This window comes from Cheilinus undulatus, linkage group 6, assembly GCF_018320785.1.
Source record: "Cheilinus undulatus linkage group 6, ASM1832078v1, whole genome shotgun sequence".
Lineage (NCBI taxonomy): Eukaryota > Metazoa > Chordata > Actinopteri > Labriformes > Labridae > Cheilinus > Cheilinus undulatus.
In genome coordinates, this window is record NC_054870.1 from 9,794,037 (window position 1) to 9,811,361 (window position 17,325).

The window sequence follows — 17,325 nt, forward strand, 5'->3', positions numbered from 1 at the left end:
CATCTTTAGAAGCGTTGTTAGGGTTTTGGGGTAATTTAAGTTATGTGAAGGAATTTCTCTGTGATTTTTGGATAACTGATTACTGAAAAATAATTTTCCAGTGCAGATTAGACACTATAAGAGTTTAACTACTATTTTTATAAAGTTTAAAAAAAAATGTGTTTTTGTGTCTTGGACATCAAAGAGGTGTTAATGTTTGAATTTTGCTAGAATGAAATGAAGTTTAGTATTTTGCTGTCATGTCAGCCATACTGTATACATGTAAGTCTGAGAAAATGAGAGCTGTGTTTGCAGGCTGGAAAAGAAAGAACAGCCTGATTGTTTGGATGGATGAAAATAACATCCAGCAGAGCCCAGGAGGTGGACAAACCTGGATCAGCCTCATGAAAATAATAATATTATAGCTGAAACTGAAGCCAACAGGAACAAAACTAGGAGAGGATTGGTGGGAGTACGAGGAGTGGGAGGAGGGGGATAAAACTCATGTGGTGGCCATGTGTTCCCAGTAGATCACCACGGGGGCCTTTAACGGGACTAGCCTTGACGTAATTTCCCCTTAAGGCTCAGTTCAAACCGCCTGCTGTGATACCAGGACGGGGAATGCTCCTCGGTTATCAGCCAAAGAATTCCTCACTGAGGAGCCACAAGATTAAAGGTCACCACCTCTGAGGGTCTGAGGCATCCTGAAGGCCCTGACCTCTGCTCTAAATGTGGAGTTTCATTTTACTGTTTAAAATAAGAAGGTATTAAAGAGGAAGTCTGGTATGTTTACACTGAATTATTCCTATAAGAGATTTAGATGCCTCAGTGGTTCCAAAGTGAACTGAATACCTGTAGATTTCTGCAGCCTGCAGCAGTGGAACAGGCTGCAAGAGCTGCAAGCAAATCTCTGAATGTCCAAAATGTGTCTGCTAAAGGTTTTGTTTTGTTGCTTACAGGCACAGATTGTTATTCTTAGTGTCTGATAACATCACAGAAAGGGTCCCTACAGAGATAAAGCTTTTTGTTAAAGAGGAAGAAGACTTTCTCAGTTCTCTCTGCAGAGTAAAAAGACTTTGTGAATGAGGTTTGGTAGTTTTTGAGAGAAAAATTAGAGAGCTGTTCCTGGTTTCTTTAAAAAGCTTTTTCTCTCCCAGGATATTTTTGTAATGTCCCAACAATTTACAGTACTTTAATGAAGCATATTTGTCCCAGAGGTTTATATTACAGCAGCTTTTTCAGTACCAGATAAGAGACAAACGTGCACATTGTTGCTCAGTGCAACAGCAGCTGTGGGGATGATGTGTGAATGACATAAAAGCAGATAAAAACGTGGGTTTGATTTTAAGTTTTTCCTAAAACTGTATTGGATCACAGCTATAAGCCTCTCTTCTGATAAATTATATCATAGAGCCCATCTGAGGGTAATTTAAGGTCTACTTTTTCAAGAGAAGATAAATGAGATTAAATTATTGCAGCAGAAATGTATTATTCCAATCTTATCTTGGTAATATTTTTTGCATATTCTGCTGAACTGGCCCTCTTGTGTGTCTCTGTAGCAGCATGCTATGCTACGTCTGAGGCGTACTAAAATGTCCTGATGGAATACAGTGCAGGAAAGTTTTGCTTAGTTGCTAGTGACTTGTGTATAGCTTTAGCTGGGCGTACACTCAACAGCAGATTCAGACACAAATTTTGAGGTGACTTTCTGTTTGATTGTGCAGTACTTCTTGACATGAAATGCTCCTACCCCAATTCACCGATTCACATCGCATTTGCAATATGAGTCAGAGTAATTGCAGTGAGATTTATTTCAAAATTGTTTAGCCTTAAGAGAAAAAAGATTGCAATCACATTATTTTTCCAAATTGTTACCCTACTCACAAAAGAAATTTCATTACAATATATTTTTTCATTTTGGCTTGTTTATCCATAACCTTTGAATACAGATGAACTTTTCCAGATCCCATGTCTGTTCCTGGTCAGAACCAGAGAATGGCTTGATGAATTAGTCATTTGAGGAGAAAAAAGCGGTATCTATGGGTGTAGTTTGGTTGGAGCGAACAACCACACTCAAATCTTTCCTTGTTGGGAAGAATGTTTCTCTCTTCACTTCCACCACCTGTTGAACCTGTGTCGTGTAGCTTACTGTTGGCAGTGCAAATTTTTTGTTGTCCTGATTGACCAATAATGAAGGATGGACAGAACGCACATCCAATCATCCTTCACAATTTGTTTGAGAGGTTCTGCCCTTCCAAAACACCCAAACTGATGTGAAATCTATTTATACCACGGCTTTGTGGATCAGTCTGTGTGGCATGTCAGATTAATTGTCCATATTATTATCCATACTTGTGCACTAAAAACCAACAAAAAAACAGCAACATTCGTGGATGAAACTTATTACAGTGGTATTTGGTGCTTTTGATTTAAGGCTAATCTCAGGGGTGTCCAAACTATGGCCCGATGGTCAAATGCGGCCCTCAGTCCAGTTTTGATTGCAAACTCTCGGAACTAAAGGAAATTTGGGCCACATTTGAACATGAAGCTTGTGCTTGACTATCTAGTACTTCACAGTTTTAGCACAAGGCTGGGCTACTATGCTAATTCTGTGAACAAAAATCTTGACAAGAGGAATTTATTGATGTGTTTTGTGTGACTAAATTGAGACAACACTGCACATGTTAAACATATTGGCAACTAAAATGATAATATCTTGTTTTCTAACACCCATAGGGGTTATGGCAGCAAATAGCACTACCAATTATATTGTGGGGGCTGAGCCAGTGGCAGCTAGGGCCAAACATGGCCCCCTGACATCTGATTGGCTTCCCCAAAAACCTGGAAATGATTGTCCGTTTGCCTTGTCAGCCATTATATTAAGCTTTAGTTTAGGCAGGCCACAAAGTCGAGCGCTGCCATAATCATGCAGGCTGTCATTGGCTGATTTGCTCTAAGCATGCTATCTGCTAATCGCTCTTATGCTGCCTTATCTGAACTGCTCTTGCCTGGCCAAACTCTGCAAGCAGCTCTTGCATCCCTCCTCCACCCCAGCTCCTCCCTTATCCTGCTTCTGACTTAATCAGTGTCATTCTGTTGTCACTGATGCCTGCTCTGCTCTGGGTTTTTGCTGCCTCCTGAATGAACTAGCCATTTAAGCGTACTCAATCACTAAGCATATCTTAACCTACATTATATTGGTTTTTAAAAACATTCATACACCTTGCTTTGTGGATGTTAAAGTTGCCCCAACATCTTTTTTTTTCTTTATGGTGGAAAATGTTTGGACACTTCTGGCTTATCTGATGAGAGGGGCTATGATTGGATGACAGGTTTCACTTAAAAGATGTGATCAGTGCGTGATGGGCTGCTGGCTAAGTTGGATCTGATCTCATATCAATGAAGTGTTTTCTTGTGACAAAGAGAAGTGATGTAAACATACAGAACAAGGGTAACTTTGCAAAGCAGATGGATTCGCCTGTTTCCATGTTTCTTGCTAGCGAATCCATCTTGCAAAGCTCCTGTCTGAACAGTTTAGGCCCGGTTAGAAAGTGACGGGAACAGTCAGCGATGAGGGGCAGTACTTTCGGGCATGGCGGAGTCGTGATGTAAGCAGGCAGCAACAAGAGGTCGGTGCAATTATGGTGAAAGAGATTAGCGTGGATGCTGCAACAGCGTCAGTTTTATCAAAACTTGACATTTCTTTGGTAAAAGAAGAACAAAGAATAGCAGTGAGTTGTTTTCTTTTTAAAAAATGATGTGTCTGTAGTTGCCATGGTTCACGTTATGCTGTTCTCTATGGAGTTCACTCCTTGGTAGGGGCGCACCTCAGCAACAGCTACATCACGTATTGTTGCTCTGATTGGCCCGTAAAGATGTGACGGACAGAACATTCATCCAATCACCCTCCGAGTTTTTTTTTCAAAGGCTCTGTACTTTCCCAAATGCTGGCTGCGAGAGGTTTACCAGATGGGCGTTTGAAACTAATTCATCTGGCTTGTCAGGTTAGGACAAGGGGTAGAGAAATAAACTCAACTGGAAATGGGATGCCCTACTTAATACAGGACGGCTGTCGACCAAGCTTGTTCTAGATTGTTTCACTGCTGCAGGCTGAAGAAAAGCTTTCATCTTGAACCATTTAGACTACATATTTTGATTTAAAAAATGCCCAAAGTTTTAAAATACTCTTGTTATCTTGACTGGTATGTTGGATGTTGCATGAACTTGTCAGCATCAGAGTTCCTACTTGTACATGTGGCAGTTATGCTGTGAAGTAACTTGTGCAAAGGAGTTTGAATTCATCACTTCCTGTTACTCGCTGCACAGACATCAGCACACATTACCTTGGAATTAAGCTTTCACAAACAGTGAGGATGTTGCTTTTATTTCAAAACAGTTTTTCACACTTCACTCACAATGTTCAGTCATTCATGTCCTCTCACTTTTATGTTGCTTGTAAAGTAATGTGCAGAGATGCCTCTGGCTGCAGAAGCTGTAGTGAGTAAATGTTAATAACCTTTGTTACATTTATGACACAGCCTGCTTTCTTCAGAAATACAGCAGCAGCATTGCTCGACTCTGTTTGTAGTGTGTGAGAAACTCTTGTTGTGGTTTTAATAAGACACCCCCTCTACACTGTTAGCATGTCTTTTAAAGTGTTTCCAAATACAACTCTGAAAAATCAGAGGTTGATCAAACTGCAGAGGCTCCGTCTGTGTGGGAAAAGCTGAATTTTGCTGCAGTGCTTTGCATCATATTTGTTAAATTCAAAGATCAGGCATTTGCAGCCTGCAAATCTCTGGTCACAAGACTGTCACAAGTCCAACCAGAGCTCAGAGAAATGTTTGAGGGGAAGGTAAAGGTTTGATTTTCATGGTCAGATCAAACTAAAGGGAGAATGCATGAATCTTTCATTGTGCAAAGGCAGTGGAAATAACAAAAGTATAACAGTGATACATGAGGTTAATTTTGACAGATATTAAACAGGAGTGGACGCAACCCAGCAGCAGACAGTGAGCAGATTTCGTCCTCCCTCCAAACTGTCCATAATTGATGCTTTGTTGATATCCTGAGTGCCTGTCCACTTTAGATCTACTTTTCTTTGGGCTGAAATCTAAAAACATCTCCTCTGGAGTCTCTGAGTTCCCCACGCTGTCTCAAAAGTAGGCCATGGACCGAGAAAACAGAGAGGAGAGGAGGTGGAGAGCACAGAGCGGAGGAAGAGGAGGAGGAGGAGGGTGCAGGTTTATTTTTACCTCTTGACAGTGAAGCCCCACTTTCTAATTAAGTTCAAATTAACTTCTGATCGCCAGCAGGTTGCAGAGGGCCGCTCTAACAGATATAGGCTTCTCTTATTAGCATGTTTCTCTCCGGGGCCCTGCCCTCTGAGGGCCCCGCTGGCCCTCTTCTGAGTGGCCCAGCCCAAACTGACATCTGTCACATCAGAGTCAGGTCAGATGAAATCAGAGCAGCCCTCATGTTTCTCTTTCAGTGAGCTGCTGTTTGTGTTTTCTAGGACACATTTTCTCCAGTTGAGTTGAACACTTGTTTGTAAAACAGCCGGCAGAGAGCTTTTATTGCCTCATTACTTTCACCTCTCCATCACTTCAGTGTTTGTTGTGTTGTTTTATGAAGTGAACAAGAAGGAAGGTTTCATAAGATAAACTTTATTGTGGTTTGCTGCACCTGACACCTCAGCTAACAGCTAAAAGAGGAAAGAGGAGGGGGAACCAATGGAAAGAGATGTAGTCTGGCTATAGCGTGCCAAATCTTGGGTTATGTTGCAACAGTCTGGCAAAATGCTGGGATGGCTGTTAGGTTTACAGACTAACAATACTGCTGTCAGGTTTTTTTTGATTGTGAGTCTTTGAAAAACTATAGTACAAAATACTGACAAATACACAAAAAATGTAAAAAAGCCTGTAATAAATTTGACCAAACTGCAACATAGACACTTAACTTAAAATGCTTAAACGCTAATTCAGTCAGGAACACTCTTGTCATACATTTCACCATTTTGGCTTTGATGAACGTGTACTGCAGTCCAGATTAGAAAAAATCCAAAGAGCACCACCTGAACCTGCTGTTAGTAGGTGTTTTCACAGTGCATTTCTGCAAAGCCCTGCCATCGTAATGCCTTGAGACATTAACACTGATACTGCAACGTGATATTACATGTCACCGTCTGTCAATTCACACTGTTTGCAGGACAGCTAGAGAGGACAGCACAGAGGCACCTCCACATTTACTAACACAGACATGCACACAAACACATGCATGCGCGCGCTCTTTTACACCTGTTACTACCTCTGAAGATGGTAAAAGAAGGTAAATATCACAGCTTAAATGTGCACTGTGGTTTGGGCAGGTGTGCCCTTACGGGGCCACTTGGACCATAATTTCTTTTGCATGGTGCCAGAGCCTGTTTGACCTTGAAGTCCAGTTTGTTTGACAAGTGTAAGTGCTCCATGTCCTGCTGAAGCATGGTACACTTCCTGGACCAGGGCACAGACAGAAGAGGTGGGCTTAAGCATGGTGCAGTTACTCATGCATGCACACAAGCCCTAGTTTGCAACATAGACATGACAAATAATCTGTACAGCTGTTCCTGTTTACAATCATTTAAACAATGATGGCATGTCATAGAGCCTGCCTGACCAAACAACTCACAATAAGCCTCAAAGTAAGAAAGTTGCTGCAGTGCTGTGTGTGTGTTTCTGCATTGTGAAGACTTTGAAGCTGCGCTTCTTGTAAACTTTAATATTGAAATGTGATGTTGTGTCTGCGCTCAGGCCTGGTTGGGCTCGGAGCAGTGTGAGCACAGGCCAGCAGGGCACTAGGGAGGGGGTGCAGTCGTACCTTAGCATGGTGCGGGACAACTTGCCCTACCATGATTGTGCCCTAAGAGACTCTAGATGTGTGAGAAGTGCCAGGATGTTCAGGTGGAGCTCTGCCTGAGTGTCTCTGTCTCTTTTTCTCTTCCTCCATCCATGTGGCTGAAGACAGGGTCCAGTGCTTATGTCCTTATATAGACCTGCACTGTGTGGGATCTAGCTGGGGCTGGGACATACACTCACCACACACTCACACGAGACGTTTAGGTGCTCCTGGAAAAGTCAACATATATGAAGCTTTAGCGCTTGACTGCAAGTATTATCTGTTAGTGTGTTTATGGAAAGAATCACTTTTAATTCAATTAATTCTCAGCTTGATGCTGAGGGAAAAATTCTTTTTGGGAAGTTCACTTATTTGTCGTCTTTCCGAGACTTAAAGGGTAGCGAAGATATTTTTACCCTTGGAGGACAGTATTTCTACGTATCTTTGGATCTGAGGGGAGTGTTAAGAAACTGTGGAGTGGAGAAGACACTGAAGTAGTACATGACATGAAAGTTTCACCATTAGTGGTATAAAAGCATCATCAGCTCTCCTGCGTGCTTCTGGTGACTTAGGGCTGCAACTACAGATTATTTAAGTCATTCATGGTTCCTAACCTGAGGTCCAGGACCCCCTGGGGGGACACTGAAGATGTCAGGTGGGCCACAAGGCTTGGCCTGCTCTGAGATTGTGAAAACTGGATTATCGCTTATCAACTAAAATCATGATAAGACATCTGTGTAACATGTATATTCATCTAAAGTAATTGTATGATAAAATTTTCCTAAGTACTTTTTAATGTTTTGTTTCATTGACTCCGTTTCAGTAGAATTCACAATTGTTTATGTTCCGGCCGCTAACCTATCAGTGCAAGTAAGCTAGCTGACTGCATGTATGTGTGTGAAGGATGAGTAAATGCAAGTTTAGTGAGAAGTGGTTGGAGTAGAGAGAGTTTGAGGCATGGCTGAGGGCTGTACCCGTTAACGATAGAGAGGCCCACTGTTGTGTCTGTTGGAAGCGAGTGAACCTTGCTTTTATGGGAAATAATGCCATGTGGTAGGGCTGGGGAATAAATCGATTAAATCGATAAATCAGGTTTTTGGAAAATTGAGATTTTCTGTTAAACTTAGCTTAACTCTGTTCTGTTATATTCCATATTAACTTAAAATTACAGTTATTTATTTATATAAATATATAATATACATATGTATGTGTATTTACACACACACATATACATACAGTGCTTAACAAATTTATTAGACCACCTGTCATATTTGTCTCAAAGACCATCCAGCATCATGAAGTGTTTTAATGTGGACTCCTTTTATTTTCAGTCAGCTCTCCACGTTTTACCATTTTGAACAGGAATGAGGAATTTCACACTGAATTGACCCAAATTTGAGCCGGCTCACTGGGCTTCTCTGAGAGGTCAGAAATGAATCAAACATAACATTCAACCACTAAAACTCATTTTTCTGTTCAAGAATGCAAGTAAATAACTATAATTTGACATATTAATCAAGAAATATTAATGTGCTTTACTAATTTTTCCATTTTTTTGTAAATCAGTAAATTGGAAAATTCATGGATAACAATAATAATTATATTTTAGCATTGAAAATATCATTTGGGTTAAAGAGCTTCTACGTATTGGTGTATTAACCATTGCAGAAACTTAAAAAATGATTTTTGTAATTACCAATGCTGTTAATTTAGGGCAGCTGTGGCATAAACCTTACTTTGGTTCGGGTTAGGGTGGTCTAATAAATTTGGTAAGCACTGTATATATAATTACAATAGAAAAAAATCGCAATATATTGATATTGGCACCCCTGTATCAGGATATGTATCGTATCGCCAGATTCTTGTCAATACACACCCCTAATAAATAACACAACAATGTTGGTTGACTGTTTACACCTTAAGGATTGAAGTTTTAACAGATTCTTCAATTTTAAACAAGAAGTGAAAAACAGTCGGAAGGAGCTAAGCCTTCTGTCTTTTTGTATTCTAGTTTTGAGCTGACCAGTGGTAAAATTTACACTTTGTGGGTCAAATAGGTCTGCTAGAATGGGTGAAGAAAGGTTAAAGTTGCAAGTGTTCACAATCTTTAGGGCTAAACAATGATCAAATTTCAATATTATGCTTGACAATGCCTCTTCTATCCCGTTTTATTGTTCTGTTGTAATATTGTACTTAAATTTGAGTGTCAAGCTTTTTAACCAGACCTTTTTAAGTACAAAAAATACTGAACTGACTAAATATACATTCTTACATTCTAGCTTTTATATAGAGTTTGTGACGTAGAAAACCTACTGATGGTAGGATTCTACGTCACATAAGCACCTTTTCAGCGATGGCAGATGTCTGTTTGAGCTAATTAAAAGATTTAAAATCCAGGTTTTATCAGTTTGGTGCAAATTTCATAGTTGCTTGCTTGAAGACAATGATTGTTGTTCCGCCGTCACTGCGTAAAAAATGACGAGGAGTAAATGCTGTGCTACTGTGTTCATCTGTCACTCAATGACATTAAAATGCATAAACTCAAGATTGTTCTTATATAAGCTAGGAAGGGTGCTTCATTAATTAAATACTGCTAATAAAGTCATATTGAATTTTATTATATTACAGGTATTAAAGGGAAAATTGTATTGGTGGATTGTGAAAATGGTATGACAGAATTTATACGACCCTTACTGTCAAAATGACGGACAACAAAAACAGCCTCTGCTTTATATACATAGTTTTGAAACGGGTCTTATTGTGTTATATGAAACATGTTTTTGATTATTATATTCCATGCACATGGTATTTTGACCTCACTTGTTACTAAGAATAAACTTATGAATTGACTTGAACCAGTGTTTTTAAAATTATGTTCTTTGAACAATGTTCTTTTATGCAGTTGCCAGTCTAATTCTCATTCACAACCATCAACCTCATTTCCGAAACATATCATTACAGAAACAGTGCTACTTGTGAGATTAATTAATAGAGTAACAAAAATACTTTGCCTTTCCTTCAGTTTGGAGAATATCGCAGTTTTGTTATTTCAGTTTTCAATGTGGCATTTAAAACATGTCAGGTTTCTAGGAAATATCAGAAAAAACTGGTTGCAGATTGAGGGGTGTGTTGCAGTAATGAGAGAAATCTGTAAAAATAAAAAAAGGATTTATGTTCAAAATGTATTTAATTAAGGTTTGTGTAATTCCATAAATACCATTTAAGAATTGTATCTTAAAAAAATCAAATAATTTATTTTTCACATGTATTTGATGATTCAGAGTAGTTGCTGAGTTTTTTTCACCGATCTCTGTGGTAAAATGTTGATAAAAAGGTTAAAAATGCTCCAGTTATGTTCTGAAATTAATAGTCAATAATAATTAAGATCTTGTTATTTGTGTTTCTGAAGAAATATGCTCTATTTATGCTTTTTTTTTGCAATTTTGATGTCTGCAATCTTTTGAACCTGGATTTCATGAGAATCACCCGTCAAACAGCAGAACATCTGGAGTTGGACATGAATCCTCCAGCACGCAAGCTGTGAAAAAAAAACAAAAAACCACGATCAACCTTCATCTACACCAGACAAGATAAATATGTGAGACTCAGGAACTGGACTAAAAAAGAAAACGCTCTGACCACACACTGGTACCGCTGCTGCTGTTACAATACAAAAAAACCCCCATTATTATCAGACAGTCTAAAATGTTTGGACAGTTTAACATCAGGTGCTAGTGTTTGTGTTTGCTCTGTGTTTTTAATGCTGTAGCTCTGGCAATGAGGAGAAATGAAAACAGGAACTTTAGTTTCATGCAATGATACATTTTAATTCTCATCCACTGTAGTGTGGTCACACTGGTGTTTTTTTGACTTGATACAGCCAATCAAACTTCATGCCACACTGGCCGCAGGTGTAAGGCCTGTGTCCAGTGTGCATCATCTGGTGACGCCTTAAATCATCAGACCACATGAAACTTTTCCCACACTGGTCGCAGGAGTGAGGCCTTTCACAACAAACGTGCCCTGTTTGTCGTCTGACAGTAGACGAAGCAGACATACAGTCGCTTATTCACACACACACATTAACACACACACTCATCTGTACGTGGTGTCCAACACTGTCAAAGCTCATGTGTGAAAAAAGAATACAAAATGATAAAATAATCTATTTCTCTTAGTTACTGTAAAAAGTCAGACGTGTTACTGACAGAAATATTTCTTTTGAGTGTTTTTAAATGGATGTACTTAAAGAGAATGAGATAGCTATTTCTAAAATTAAACTAGTTTAATTTTACTGATGCCGCTCTTTATATCTAGGTTTGTTGTCAAAAGTCTTTTAATTACTTTCTAAATCTAAATGCTTTTATTATTATAATTGTAAGTGTAGCAATGAGTGCATAGTGTAGTAAAATAAAGATATGGTAGACTATTAAAATGAAAGTGTAACACTTAACCTTTCTCAAGTTAGCTTTTAACACACGAGGGGGAACTTCTAAGGAAAAAAGAAACCTTTTTATGTAAAGAATATATCACAATGAAATAAACAACAACTCTGAATGAATACAATCAATAAATCTCTCCAGAGAACGTAATGAATTTAAAGTGACTCCCATTTAATAAACACCACCACCAGAATGAATGCACACATTGTACATAAAGTTAAATCAAAAGTGTTTCACAGCAAAAACAATGATTTAATCACAGTCTTTATAAAATCAAAGTAAATTAAAAGTCCCCATCTAACGAAAACTGCAAACTAGTCTGTCTCTGAGCTCTTTTAAGTGTCTTTCAAGTCTTTTTAAAGTCTGCGACGCACGCCAATGCAATCCATATAATCCACGGGGAACAAAGAAAAACCACGATATCTCCTCAGCAAAAACAGCCCAGAAACAAAATGTGCGATCGATCTCTATATATAAAACTTATGGAGCCCCTTAAGGGACATGGGAGAAAAAAAATAAAAATGGGAGAAAAAAAAAAGATGGATTTTTCTTTTGTTGTTGTCAATATGATGATGGGGAATTTTTTTTGGAAACAGTTTGCGAGATCTTGCAAAAGTAGATTGAAATGATTAAGCAGTAACTACTTCCCAGTCAAACCAACCAAAACAACGGAGGGCAAGCATCCGTGGGAGTGATTCATTGAATTTCACTTTGAAATTGGCCTGAAATATAAAGATATTCAATCCGTGCTTAGTCGCAAGCATGCTTTTCAACTCCGAGAAAGGGGTCTCTTTCATTGTAAAACCTACTTGGATCTGGCGTACCTGGTCAAATTCATCAGCGACCAGTTGCAATCCTCCAGACAGCTGCATGGTACGGATGGGTATTAAAAATGATCTCAGATTTTCTGCATCCTGGTTCAGCAACTCCCTTGTCTTCTTTATGTCCTAGTAGCTTTGAAAAGGTGTAAAAAAGACAAGAAAATTATCCAAACCTAAAGCTGTCACTCTGTATTAATCCTTCTTGTTAACCAGACACATATTTCTGTTCAAGCACAATCTAGTTAACGGACTGTAAATATAGGTCACCTGAACGGATGTTCCCCCAGCTCTTCTTAAGATAAATGAATCTAAAGACGTGATTATACTCAATAAATGCTCCTGTTTGAGCACAAATGTCAGTCAGGTGTTTCACCCTGAAGTTAATCCTGAGATGAAGTGTAACTTACAAACAACATCAGTTATATTAGAGGCTTAAGACTGTTTGGTCCATAAGGTAAATGTTTTTCAGATATGGTTGTCATGGTGACAAGATGTTTGTTGTGCTTTGTGCCCTGATACCATCCAAGGATAATTCACCTCCTCCTATAATATATGAGGGCTTTGTTACAGAGCCTGCAGATCCCTGCTGGATTCTTATTATAGACTACACACACACACAAACAGAGCTGTTCATCAGACCTAGTTATCGACGTAGGGAGATCTCTCCTTAAATGGTAGACTGCTCAGGGCTCTGTGTCTGTTTCCACTGAACAGCCCAGTCCAGGTCTGGGAATAACCTTTTACAGTGGAGGAGGGATGACAGATGTAGGGCGAGTAGAAGAAGGTGAGAGGGAGAAAGATGAAGAAGCTTTCTGACCCTGAAACAAAGATGCTGCAACCTCCTTTTGGTGGAGAACAGCCTCTAAATGCACATCTCTCAAATAATATTGATTAGATTATACCTTACTCATATTCACGTGTTTGTTGTTGATCAGCTGACGTTAACCCCTTAAAAATCTGAGGGTCCAGCAGGCCGACAGATGCTCTTTTACACTATTCAGTGATTTACAGAATGACTGTTCATTAATATACCACTTGTTGTACACCACTGGAGAGCTCTGATTCTCAAAATTCTGATCATGTTTAACATTCCAGGATAAAAACCCCAGAGCAGCAACAATTAATGCATTTGTCAGACTACAAACAAACAAGAATTAAAGTGCCACAGCTCACCTTTAGAAGCTCTCGAGTACTCTCTTGATCATCATATTCCAACAAAAACAGTCCTGCTGCATCAGAGAGAAGCGCCGCTGTATAAACCCAGACTAATTTTAGTCCAAAAACATGATTACATCCATAAAGATCCATGGACTGGTGTTGTATAATCTTCAGTCCCACCCAAGGATAGACTGATATCTGATGCCAGGATCAGATCTGGGCATCCCTAGTTTATAATGTACGAGTGGTGTGTGCCATGTGAGTGATGTGGTCTCCTTGCACACAATGCCTTTCTCCACCATGCTCTCTGTGATTTTTTGTTGTTGATATTGTTTATGTGCATAGCTACAGGAGGCACTGATATAGAGGAGACCATGCATAGGTCAGAGAAATTGAGAAAAACAGAGCAACTTGTTACTTGAGGCCACAACCATGACATTTTCCAGTACATGTTTTTTGGGGGGCTTTAACACAACCAAACTTATAGGATATAAAAAACATCCTTTGTCGCATGCTGTAAGATGACACCAGCCCTCACTGTTTCCAGCAAGTCTAGCCACTTGTTGCTCACTTGACTGCAGAGCCCTGCATGTGTAAACCTAAAGGGCATCTGTATCATTTTGAAGTGTAGAGCTGTTAACCAAGCTGCTGTAATTGATGAGTAAGGAGTAAGAGCTTGTAGTGTTAAAACGGCCACTTCAAACGACTGTGAAAGTTGTTAAAAATGCTTTTAATGGTGTCACTTACATGTTGTCTCTCTCTCTTTCCAGCCTGAAAATCTACAGAAGACATGGCTGAGGGAGTTTTACCAGGTAAGTGGTGCTATGTCTCAAACACACTATGTGGGCAAAAGTATTCAGACACCTGACCATTACACTAACATGGACTGTAAGGATATTGTATTCAAATACATGTATTTCAGCATAGAGTTTGCAGCTTTTCCAGCCTCTACTCTTCTTGGGAGGCTTTCCACAAGATTATGAAGTGTGTCTGTAGGAACCTGTGCCTATTCATTCTGTGGAGCATTTATGAGGTCAGGCACTGATGTTGAACAAGAAGGCCTGGCTCGCAATCTCCATTGAAGTCAGGGCTCTGTGCAGGCCAGCCAAGTTCTTTCATGCCAAACTCATCAAACCATTATAGTCCTTGCTTGGTCCACTGAGGGACAGTCATGTTGATATGGATAAGCGCCTTCCCCAAACTGTTCCAAAATAGCTGGAAGCAGTGCATTGTCCAAAGTGGCTTGATATGCGGAAGCATTAATATTGACCTTTACTGAAGATAAGGGGCCTAGCACAAACCCTGAATAACAGACCCACACCATTATCCCTCCTCTACCAAACTTCACAGTTGGCACAATGCTGTCAAACAGGTAACTTTCTCCTGGCATCTGCCAGACTTGCTGAACTGACTGCAAAACAGAAAAGCGGGATTCTCCACTCCAGATTTCCACTGCTCCACAGTGAAGTTTCAGTGTGCTTTGCACCACTCCATCTGATGCATGGCCCCTATGGGCGATTTTGCGCTTGCATTTATGCCAGTGGAAGTTCAGAACTTTTCAGCTCTGGAATCATCACAGCATTGGTAACTTTCATGCTCCATGCACCTTAGCAGTCATTGAGTTACTGTTGTTCCTAAACGCTTCCATTTTCCAAAAATACCACTTACAGTTGACTGTGGAATATCCAGCAGGAATGAAATTTCACAAGCCGTCTTATTGCAAAGGTGGCATCCATCACAGTACCACACTTGAAGTCACTGAGCTCTTCAGAACAACCAGTTTAGTTTCACAAATGTTTGCAAACAAGACTGCATGGCTAGGTGCTTGATTTTATACACCTGTGGTAACGGATCTGGTTGAAACACTTGAATTCAATAATAAGCAGGTGTGGCCAAATACTTTTGTCCATTGTGTATGTCAAGCCTTTACTCCACCAGGGACATTATCTATTAACACTCTTTCTTTAATGCGTTTTTTTTTTCAATTAACAACAGTTAAACCTCAGGAGAAGCTTTTTAAGATCAAAAAGTTCCTTCTTAAGAGTCTCCTGCTCAAAGCAGGTGTCTTACCTCAAGTAATTTTCACTGCTATACAAAAAAGATCAGAACTTCTAGTGGCATCTTTGCATTAAGGATGTGTCATTTGGTTTTGAAACGCCACATCACTTTTGTAAAAACGTGTTCAACAACTTCACACAGGTTATCTTGATGTGTTAAAATTATCTTTTTAGGTCTACAAACAATATTCACTGTAGTACAAACACAAAGACCCTCACATAAGACACCAAAACCTGTCAGTGTTTATTTTTTGAAAAGTGAAACTATCAATCAGATATGAAAGTAAAAAGGACAGAGTAGTTGTTGCAGCTCTGGTCTTGCTCCCACACATGATTTCCCACAGTAGTAGTTTTGTGGATGTTGTCCCAACAGGCTTGCATCGGGTTTCTATAGCTTAAAGTTTTGTCATGGGACCGGGACCATGAACCCTGAGGCTTCCTCTTCATGTGACTGTGAAGTTCTGTTTATCAGGTCAACTGGAGGCCTTTGCTTCCTATAGCTAAAACTGCTTTTTTGCAAACCCGTTAACCTAAAAAAAACAAAAAAAACAAAAAACTTTCTATGCCCAAAAGTTTCATTGCTCTTTCTATTTTTTCATACCCACCTCGTCCTAACTGGGAATCTTTGTAAAAAATTTTCCATGTGTGAAGGATGCTGTATTTTTAATTACCCTTGTTTCACCCCTCTTTAAGCATTGTTTATTCAGAGAGAAACATCTGAGCTCAGTCATGCCTCATATCAAACGTTCAGATCTTCATAGGAACCCCTGACTAACCACAACTCTTTCCACTGAGATGAAGGAAGTGAGGCAGCTAGAACTGTTAAAAAGTGTCAGAAAAAGAGAGAGAGAGAAAGAGGGAGGTGTTTTTGCTCAAAAAAGGAAACTGGGCGTACAAATACACTGTGCGAAATGTTTTCATTAAAGCTGGACTTTGAGAGGGAATATTTATGCAGTCTGGAACAGTTTCACTTGGCACTATTTATACATGCTGTGTTTGTTTTCACTAGTGTTTGTGTTTGGTCAAAATTATACTCCTGGGATGGAAAAAGAAATTAAAGTCCAATATAAATATCTTTAAAAAGCTAACTTCAAACCAGCATTAGAACCAAACGCTCTGCAGTAAAAATAAACTGTAAAACAACCCAATAAAATACAAAACATAATTAAAGCAACAAAACCTAAAGAAGTACAGATGCATTAATGAGCTCAAAGCTGTGCTCCAGAATTGTGTGACAGGAAGATACTGTATATTCACATACAAATGCATGACACGAGTGCAAGTGGCCTAGTGGTTTAAAGGGATACTTCAACATTTTGGCAAATTCATCCATTGCCATAATTCCTGTAGTCTTAGTAATAAGTTTGTTTCCTTTAGTTGTCGGTGCAAGCTGTTTCTAGATCTGGGGGGACCGATATACCAGCTGCACAGCTAACGCTATGGAAGCAGACATCATTTTTTGCTTTCCCTCATCAAACTCATCAAATACAGAATCCAACAACTCCAAAACGCCAAAACTTTTCATTTTAAATGCAGTGGTAAATTTGTATGTCTTCTGCATAACAGTTGAATTTAATGCCATGCTAAAGAACTAGCCTACAGAGAACAGGTATGCTTTAGCCTAGTTGGGTTTGGCGCAATGAGAGTGCAGGCCAGTGGGAAACTGGGAAGCAAGAGTGGAAGTAAATGAATACATTTCCTCAGGTTATTGTAATTGAGTTGATTTTTAGATACTAGAACTTTTTTGAGGACATTTTGTAATTGATACTTTTACTTCAACTTCAGTAAGTTTTAACCAGAGTAACCGTACTTGAGTAAAATATTCTGGTACTTTTTCTATCTGTACTGACTACTGTGTAGTCAGCACAGGGGTTCTGGGGTTCTTTTGGTCATGATTGTAGTGGATTGTTGTTGTTTTTGATGTGAGACATATTTGCATCGTACATGAAGTTAACTCTCCAACACAAGTTAAACATTTGAAATGCAAAGAAC

At 39.3% G+C, this 17,325-nt stretch overlaps 1 protein-coding gene across 2 annotated transcripts in view; it reads left to right on the forward strand.

Moving 5' to 3' along the window:
* Positions 1–17,325, forward strand: part of LOC121511093 (inositol polyphosphate-5-phosphatase A) — a 280,564-nt gene that overhangs the window by 62,362 nt on the left and 200,877 nt on the right. For both annotated transcript variants that reach the window (XM_041789627.1, XM_041789626.1), the window contains exon 2: positions 14,047–14,088. In XM_041789627.1, coding sequence (XP_041645561.1) covers positions 14,047–14,088 — 42 coding nt within the window. The remainder of the gene's footprint in view (positions 1–14,046; positions 14,089–17,325) is intronic.